Source organism: Balaenoptera acutorostrata, chromosome 12 (assembly GCF_949987535.1).
Source record: "Balaenoptera acutorostrata chromosome 12, mBalAcu1.1, whole genome shotgun sequence".
Lineage (NCBI taxonomy): Eukaryota > Metazoa > Chordata > Mammalia > Artiodactyla > Balaenopteridae > Balaenoptera > Balaenoptera acutorostrata.
Window position 1 is genome coordinate 14,158,402 of NC_080075.1, and position 9,487 is coordinate 14,167,888.

Here is a 9,487-nt window from a genome sequence, read left to right on the forward strand (position 1 = left end):
ACATGGGGTGGGAAAGGTGAAAGGGGATTCCAGTTCATTGGAGATATTCTAATTTTTAAAGGTAAGTGGATTCCAGAGTTACTTGTGTATTTACAATTACTTTTTTTAAAGTCTCAGCAATTACTTAATCCTCTAATATATTTATTACACCTCAGAAGCTAAAAACACGGAGGCTTCCATACGAGAACATTTCCTAGGGCAACACACCCACCTCTCCACTCCCTGTCCCTCCACCCTCTCCACACACGGCACTCCCACTCAGCCAAGTTCACTGGTGTTCTGAGAGCGTGCCCCAAAGCCTTTGCTCACCTTTGCAACCCTCCTGGGCACCAGAGCAAATCCCATTGGCCATGACTCTTTGCAGAAACAGTCATGCCAGCAAACACTTAGCTGTCCGAGTGCCCTGCATTATCAATGGTCACATGGATTGTATCCCTTTCCCTGCTGATTTTGAGAGCAAAGTATTCGACAATGTGGCACCGGCCAAACCAATGGGAGAAAAGAAGGCAACAACCCACATTCCGTACCTGTCAAAGACCACTGCGGAATAAGCCCGCTCGGCAAAGATGACGTCAGCAGCCCAGAACTCCTTAGTGGCCTTCAGACCCCTGCCTTTGCCCTCAGAAGTGAAGACCTCCACGTTCTCCATTCCCCCTATTGTCATCTCAGAACCTTCGGGCAGCTCAGCAGATATTTAACACTGAGCCAAGTCCCTTGTCCTCGCTGCTATTTCAGCACCTTCAGCATCCCAGCAGCAAGACTATAAATGGACAGGCACCTCCCCTTCCCTACCCCCTCTCAGCCACTGGGCCCTCACTCCCCCTCTGCCTCTTTTCCTGGAGACGGGGATGGGCCAGGCCAGAGGACGGTGACCTGGGAAGGGTCCCATTCACCGCCCAGCAAAGCTGACAAAGTAGAAAATGACCATGGGCTGGTGTGCTTCTCAAATTGGGCCTGAAAACTTTTGAAAAGTTCCTTTGCAAGGAGTAGTTAAGTCCTGGATTGCATTCATGCTCAGCTGTATTTGGAATAGGCAGCACTTGGTCAGTAGGGTATTTTTAGCAGCCAGATGCCTCTGTCAATCCAAAGCAGACAGCTGAAATGGTCCAAGAGAAGAGGCGAGGTGATGTTTGCTGCTCTGGGACCCTTCAGCTGTCAGGCTTGGACTTTCTCAAGTGAGGTGGGCGCCTTGTTTCCCCACTCCCTCCCCCATGGGTAGATTGTTGGCAGAAAGCAGCAGATGCTAAACTGACCCCTTTGCCATGTATATAACAGTACTATTTAGGCTCCAAGGGACATCCCTCTTCTCCAGTATTACCTGGGGCTCCCACAACATCCCCACCTGGGGCATGGAGATCTGAGCGTTCCCTGATGATGTATTACTCAGGCTGTATTATGAGAGGAGGTAGGCCTTGAAAATGAAAACCCTTGTGTCTATCATTCTATCAAATCTCTCTTAAATGGGTGTCTGCTGCCAGAAAAATACCAATACCTTCTTCTTTCCCAGGAATGAGGACATTGGAAGGATTATTCTAAAATCTCTATTGAACAAAATGCTACTCATCTTGATCTCCAGGCAGCTCTCACTGATGTTGAAAAGAAAGACATTTGCAGATCTGGAGCTATGGCTTATCTTCAAGGTAATATTTTTAGTTTCAGGGATGCATCTGTTTACAGATTTCTGTGCTCCGGGTTTCTGTGAGTGTAGTAGTTTACAGGCACTGGCTTCTGAGTCAGATAGATCTGTGTTTGACTTTTGAGCCTACTAGGACAACTTTGAGATAGTACCTGTAAAACAAGAGTGATAATTTCTACCTCACTGGTAAACGAGATAATATATACAAAGGACATAGCACAGCACTTGGTACTTAGTACAGAACTTACTAAATGATAGCAAATTTATTTTATTTATTCTGTCACGTTATCTTCCCCAAACCATCAAGATATGCTAGAAATTCTAATGTGTCTTTAACCAAATTGCATCTCCTGAAACTTCTTTGACTCTTGGAAGCAGGTGCAGAATCCTCTGTCAGACCATGTATCCCAATTTTTAGGTCATAACACATAGCCCCTGGAACCAGAGAATAACTCAGTGACTTCTGATGTATCCGAAAGAGCAAAACACGTTAAGACCTTTAAAACGGGGTGCCCCCAAAAGTAAACATCACATGCTCTCAGGGAAAAAAAATGATTAAAAAGGAGTTCTGGGCTTCCCTGGTGGCGCAGCAGTTAAGAACCCTCCTGCCAATGCAGGGGACACGGGTTCAAGCCCTGGTCCGGGAAGATCCCACATGCCACGGAGCAACTAAGCCCGTGCGGAGCAACTAAGCCCGTGGGCCACAACTACTGAGCCCGCGGGCCTAGAGCCCGTGCTCTGCAACAAGAGAAGCCACAGCAATGAGAAGCCCGCGCGCCCCAATGAAGAGTAGCCCCCGCTCGCCGCAACTAGAGAAAGCCCGCGCACAGCAACGAAGACCCAACGCAGCCAAAAATAAATAAATAAATAAATTTATTAAAAAAAAAAAAAAAGGAGTTCTTCAGGTTAGTTTCAAATGAATGCCTGCATCCACATTGCCTGGCAACAGCCAGAGTCCACCCTTGGGAGCCGGCAGCTCAGCCTGGTAGGGATGGTGTTGTTCTTCTCTAGACACTTATACCCCTGGAACAGGTTCAGCCCAAGCCAAGGTCAAGGAAGAAATCTACCTGCCCCAAGTCAGAAAGAGAGAGGGAGCATCAAACCCAGTGCTTTAGCTTCAACTGAGTCTCAACCTTATCAGAACAACAAGAATTATATTATTAAAGTGTGGTAGACAGAATAATGGTTCCCCAAAGAGGTCCAGGTCTTACTCCCTAGACCTGTGAATATGTTACTTTACATAGCAATAGGGACTTTGCAAATGTGATTAAACTAAGTATCTGGAGAGAGGGAGATTATCCCTGGATTGTCCAAGAGGACCCAATGGAATCACAGGAATCCTTATAAGAGGAGGTTAGGGGGGGTCAGAGTCAGGTGGAGATGTAGCAGTGGAAGCAAGAGGGTCAGAGTCAGAGAGACAGTTGAAGATGCTATACTCTTGGCTTTGAAATTGGAGGAAGGGGCGATGAGCAGAGAAATGCTGGCACGCTCTAGAAACTAGAAAAGGCAGGGGTACAGCTGCTCTCCCAAGAGCCCTCAAAGGAAGCATGGCCCTGACGACACCTTGATTTAAGCCCAGTGAATCCCATTTCTGGCTTCTGACCAGCAAACTTTAAGATAGTAAATTTGTTGTTTTATGCCACTAAGTAATTTGTTACAGCAGCAATAGGAAACTAACACATAAAGTATTACACTTAGTTTCTCATTATAGTATTATATAAAATGCCTTTTGCTGATCTGAAATAAAATTCATACAGAATTTATCAGTTCTTAAACTTAAAAAACATAAATTACTAACTCATATAGTCTGAACGTTTGTGTCCCCCACCAAATTCATATGTAGAAATCCTTACCCCCAAAGGTGATGGTATTAATAGGTGGAACATTTGGGGGTTACTTAAATCATGAAGGTGGAACCCTCATGAATGAGATTACGTAGTGCCTTATAGAAGAGTCTCCAGAGAGATTCCCTAGGCCCTTCTCTTCTGCCATGTGAGGCCACAAGGAGAATCCTGTGACCTGGAAGGGAACCTTCAGCCAAACATGCTGCCACCCTGATCTAAGACTTCAAGCTTCCAGGAACGTGAGAAATAAATTTCTGTTGTTTACAAACTACCCAGTCTTGCTATTTTGTTATTGCAGCTCAAATGGACTAAGACACTGGTCTAAACTAATAAGGGAGAAATAAAAATGAAAGTTAAATTATAATAAAACTATATATATTCATTGTAAATTAAATATGTCAATGTGCTCACAAGACACATGCTTGAGTACAACCACACTAGAAAACATGATAAAGTAGTCAGATGTTTGCACCTCTAAGTAGAATCACGATGATAGTGAGAGCTAAAGATGTAGATTGATTTGGGGAACACAAATACCACACAAGGCATTGTTGTCTGTGACATGATTTTCTGAAATGGTGAATGGCTCCTAGTCAAGTTCTGAATGAAAGAAAGTATAATCTTTCTTCAGTTAACAAGAAGTTGCATTCCTGGAAAATTTAGTGTAGAGTAAAACTTTACAAAAACTGCTCTAAGATTACATAAAACAGAGTTCTAGACTCAGGTAATTATAAACAAGATTTTGAAAGCAGCTCTTTTGCCCCTTTCCTGTTTGCCCATTTCTGTTCCCCTCTAACCTTGAAAGAACCTAATTATAGGAATGAGATCACTAGGCATTTAACGTAACTCCTGACTTATGTTCTCCTGAATGCACACCATGCTTTGTCTAATCTGTTGATTCTTTTCCTAGATAAAAAGATATAAAAATGAAGAATTAAACAGTTAACAAATGACTAGCTCTCTACCCCCAACAGCCCGCTTAAGCAATCCTGCAGGTAGATCATGCAGGCAAGATCACATCTGAAGAAAGAGTCAGCCAGTCTACCTAATGGAGAATGATGCAGAACCCAACCTCCTGCCTCGATGATTCACTGAGATTCTTCCCCTTTTTCCCCTTTAAAAACTGTCATGGCTGAGCAGAATCTTCAAAGTTGGCCTCTGGACATGAGTCCAACTTCTCCCCAGATTGCCATCTTTTCTGATTAAAGTATCCTTCCTTTCTACTGACACTTGCCTCTCAAATTATTAGCTTTTGAGCGGTGAGCAGCGAACCTGAGTTTGGTAACAATTTTACCTAAGTGAAATACACATCTGGATATTTGAAGTTGTATAGGATGGGCAGAGAAACTTTAACGTACAGGGCTGTCCCTTGTTTCCCAGGACATCCAGCACCTCTGGCCAGGACCAGTGAGACAGGGGATGTCGGCTCTAGTTATCAGGCTGGTGATAGGGAAGGGAGCACAGGGCCCTGCTATATTACGTATCAACACAAATCCTATGTAAACGTTTTTTGCTCATCTGCCCCCCTCCAGTTCTTTTTATCCCCCACTGGGATCCAAACCTTTCTTGCTGGCCCTAGCCCTGCCCACAATACGTGAGTAGCACCCCTCAATCATCGTGACAACCAAAAGTTACCCCCACATTTCTCAGATGCCCCCTAACTAGCGGAACTGCCTCCATCGAGAATTGCTGGTCTTCGTCATCAGGAAAAGCACATCTAGAGTTTTGAAAGGCTTTCTTATTGCTCTACTGGGGCTGTTTAGCCAGAGAAGAAAAGATTCAGGAAGGACATGAGACCTTTCTTCAACATCATTCATCACAGTATGCAGTAGATTCATTCTGCATTTCCTGAGAGAGCAAACTAAGAGGCCAGAGTGGACATAACCCTATGGCAATGTGGTTTAGCAGTTAAGATCGTAAACTTGAGCTTCACAGACCCTCACAATCATGTTTCTGTTGAGCCCTTTTCTGCTCCAAAGAGATGGAAACTTTTTCCGTTGTTAATGATTTTAACAACCATCCAGTCTCTTTCTTTGGTGTATCTGGATAAAGACGGGTGGTGAGAAAAGAAGAAAAATGAGACCATTCAAGTCCAAGGATCCCTGGTCCAAGAGAGTGGTCTGAGCTGGGAGATTCCAGACAAGGGGTGACGAGAATGACTACTATGGTCCCATTTACCTCTATTTTAGCTGAACTTCCCTCCCCACTCAGGCCACACGCACATGCCAAGGACATTACTATGGCTACTGAGTACTCCCATAACCTAAAGAAGGTGTGGGGCAACTGTTGGCAGCATGTGCTAAGCAAGGGTAATGCTGGATCCCCAGTCGTGCACCTTAAGGGTAGAAGGTTAGACTTCCCTGGCAGTCCAGTGGTTAAGAATCTGTGCTTCCACTGTAGGGGCATGGGTTCGATCCCTGGTCGGGGAACTAAGATCCCACATGCCGCGCTGTGCAGCCAAAAAAAAAAAAAAAAAAAAAGGGTAGAAAGAGGTGCTGTGAAGAGGCCAGGACTGGGGGCTGTTTTGGAGAGAGTTATTAGCGTAACATCACAAGACTAGACATGGGTTTCAAGTAGCCCTTACTATAAGCTCCACTGGTTAACTTTCATCTTGGGTAGACTCTGTTCCCAGATTTCACATTGCAGCCCTAAAATCTTTAACCATATTCTGTATTTGTATTATTGTCGTGGATCTTCAAGCAAATAATCTCAGAGGTCTTAAGAGAATGATTGTGTTCCCTTCAGTTGGATATGCTGCAGTTCAGGGAATATGTACAAATAAGTGTGAAGGTGGAGAAATGAAACCTAGAGTAACCGTTTTGAATCATTGAGACAGTTTGTGTGCCTGTGTTAATACCACACTGGCTGATCTACCGCAACCTGGAAAAACTCCAATCATCCCTTCTGTTGAAAGACTCACTGTCTGAGTCACACATCTGCAGGGACCACCATCTGGTGGCAAATCAAGGGAGCTGCAAGATTTAAAATCTTTTTCTAAGGCCTTTTTCAGTAAAAGAATAGCCCTTTATCATTGGATTCGACCTTCCTTCGTACCCAGAGCTAAGATTCATTTAGGCCAGGGGTCAACAAGTTTCCTTTGGGTCTGTGAACTAAGAACGGTTTGTACCTTCTTTAATGGTTGGGGGAAAAAGTCAAAAGAATATTTTGTGACACATGAAAATTATATGAAGTTCAAATTTCAATGATGACAAATTAAATTGTATAAGAAAACAGCCATACTCACTTGTTTACATATTTTCTATGGCTGCTTTCACACTATAACAGCAGAGTTGAATATTTGCAACAAAGACCATATGGCCCACAAAGTCAAAAATATCTACTGTCTGGCCTTTTACAGAAGATGTTTGCCAATCCTGCTTTAGACCAATAACAGCTAATGCCTAGCAGTGTTAAATAAGCCAGGGTTTGCTCACTGCTTTCAAGTGTATTCACTGGCTGATTTAGTCATTCATTGCATAATCACAGGATCAAAGAAGTTCTTGTGCACACCTAGCACTCACATTCCAGAATGACAGGAGCAGGTTCCCTCCTGAACAGTCCATTATATCCTGTATAATTACATCACTGACAAAACTTTACACTCTCTCTGGTCCCTGTGTTCTTACTCAAGCAGCACAGTTGCTTCCATCATTCTTCCTTTGGCTCTTAGAAAGCCTTAGCTGCTAATTACTTTCCTCCCAAGAATTCCTAAATTCACTCATTCCACATGCATTTATCAGCACATGTACCAGGTACTATACTCAGTGCCTCGATACAAAGATGATTAAAATGTAGGCCCTATATCTAAGACATTGACCATTTAGAGAGGATTATGGAAAAGCATATAAAGATGGTGAGAGAGATGTAGGAGGGAAAGGGGAAAGGGTACTCAAGGCAGCCTGAGGAATCAGGGAAGGCTTCAGAGAAGTAGCAGACAGGGATAAGTGCGGAGGGGGAGAACCAGAACTGGAGGAGACCATTTCAAGCCCAAGGACACAGCAGCATGAGCAGAGATTTGCAGGTGAAGAAACAGCATGACATGGGCAGAAAATTACAATCGGCTAGGTATTCTGGGAGCTAAAGAAGCACATGTATTATACTTCTTTATCATTCTGGCCCCAGACTATCACCCTTTATGTCCCAGCTTTTCATATACATTTGAGAGATAGTCTAACAGCAAGAATTAATGTTTGAATGCTTGAAATTGTGCTTTATTTGCACTACCTCATAGGTTTTCACAGCACCCTTTGAGGTGGGTATTACTGAGCCCTCCTAGTTAAAAAGCAGCAGCACCTCCTAAGTATAAACCCCAGAGAAACTCTCAGGTGTGTGCACAAGGAGACTGCCCAAGAAGGTTAAAGCAACACTGTCTGTAAAAGCAAAAATGGGAAATAAGCTCATAGTCTTATGAAAGGAGAACGGATAGCTCATGTGCATTCATTCAATGGATGTTACAGAGACGTAAAAGGGAATGAATTAGAACCTCACATTTCAACAGAGGTTAACATCAAAAAATAATGGTGAGTGAAAAAAGCAAACTGTAGGGGAATAAACAGCAGGCATAATAACATTTATATAAAGTTTTAAATCATGTAAAGCAATATTTCATGTTAGTTAGGGATACATACATATGTAGTAAAAATGTACATATAAAGAAAGGCATGGGCTTCCCTGGTGGCGCAGTGGTTAAGAATCTGCCTGCCAATGCAGGGGACACGGGTTCAAGCCCTGCTCAGGGAAGATCCCACATGCCGCGGAGCAACTAAGCCCATGCGCCACAACTAGTGAGTCTGCGCTCTAGAGCCCACGAGCCACAACTACTGAGCCCACGCACCACATCTACTGAAGCCCCAGTGCTCTAGAGCCCGTGCTCCGCAGCAAGAGAAGCCCGCGCACCGCAACGAAGAGTAGCCCCTGCTCACCGCAACTAGAGAAAGCCTGCGCGCAGCAACGAAGACCCAACGCAGCCAAAAATAATAAATAAATAAAAATAATTTTTTTTAAAAAAAGGCATGAGAATGAGAAATACTGAATTCATGATAGAGTATTTACTCCTAAGGGGAGGAAGAGTTCTTTAGGAAGTAGGGAGAGGGTGTTTCAGGAAGAAGTAGCAGATACAATAAACTGAGTTATGCAGTAGCTTGGTATGTAGGGGAATCAATAAAGGTTTAATGTTGCTGAATCATCAAGTGAATGCAGGGTGGAGAGGTGAGAACAGTAGGAAGATAATGATATCAGGTAGGTGCACAGAGGCCCAGGAGTAGCAGTCATGTTTGACTTTCTCCACCAGAATACGGGGAGCCAGTATGACTTCCAGATGGAACCCTTTGGCAGTATGGAGAGTAGATTGGAGGGGTGAAATGAGAGGAAGGATAAGTTAGGCAGCTATTGCCATGGCACTAACAAAAGATCATAAGAACCTGAAATTGGTCAACAGTAGTGTGACAGGAAAGGAGAGCATACGCAAGAGAAACGTTTGCATAGTGCACCCAGGGACATGCCCATCAACAGGAAAATGGGTGGAATTTGGTACAACAATGAAATGAATAAATAACACCTATATGCAACAGCTTGGATGAACCTCAAAGTGTCGAGTGAAACAAGTCCCAGAATACTTCTAGAGAAAGACATAAATCTTATGAGATTCAGAAACAATCTAAACTTTTTTTCATCACACATATATATGATAAAGATAAATACATATACGGATTCCCCTGGTGGTCCAGTGGGTAAGACTCCATGCTCCCAATGCAGGGGACCCGGGTTCGATTTCTGGTGGAGGAACTAGAGCCCGCATGCATGCCGCAACAAAAGATCCCGCGTGCTGCAACTAAGACCCGGCGCAGCCAAAATAAATAAATATGTATATTTTAAAGATACGTATATACATATGAAAGGAAATGATGACTACAAACTATGGTAATGAGTTCTTTGGGAGACAGGGAACGAAAGGATGAATGTGTGTGTATATATATATACGCATATACTGAGGGAGCCAGGAGAGAGG

The 9,487-nt window shown here is 43.6% G+C and overlaps 1 protein-coding gene and 1 long non-coding RNA gene across 3 annotated transcripts in view; one reads left to right on the forward strand and one right to left on the reverse strand.

Annotated features, from left to right (window-relative positions):
* SMYD1 (SET and MYND domain containing 1) overlaps nucleotides 1-738 on the reverse strand; it is a 42,105-nt gene extending 41,367 nt beyond the window's left edge. For both annotated transcript variants that reach the window (XM_007175307.2, XM_007175306.2), the window contains exon 1: nucleotides 528-738. In XM_007175307.2, coding sequence (XP_007175369.2) covers nucleotides 528-664 — 137 coding nt within the window. In that variant the 5' untranslated portion in view covers nucleotides 665-738. The remainder of the gene's footprint in view (nucleotides 1-527) is intronic.
* A 379-nt stretch (nucleotides 739-1,117) lies between these two features.
* On the forward strand, nucleotides 1,118-4,668 carry LOC103018093 (uncharacterized). The gene is made up of 3 exons (XR_450414.2): nucleotides 1,118-1,180; nucleotides 1,508-1,640; nucleotides 4,391-4,668. It is a non-coding gene; the product is annotated as an uncharacterized LOC103018093 (long non-coding RNA).
* Nucleotides 4,669-9,487: the final 4,819 nt, after the last annotated feature.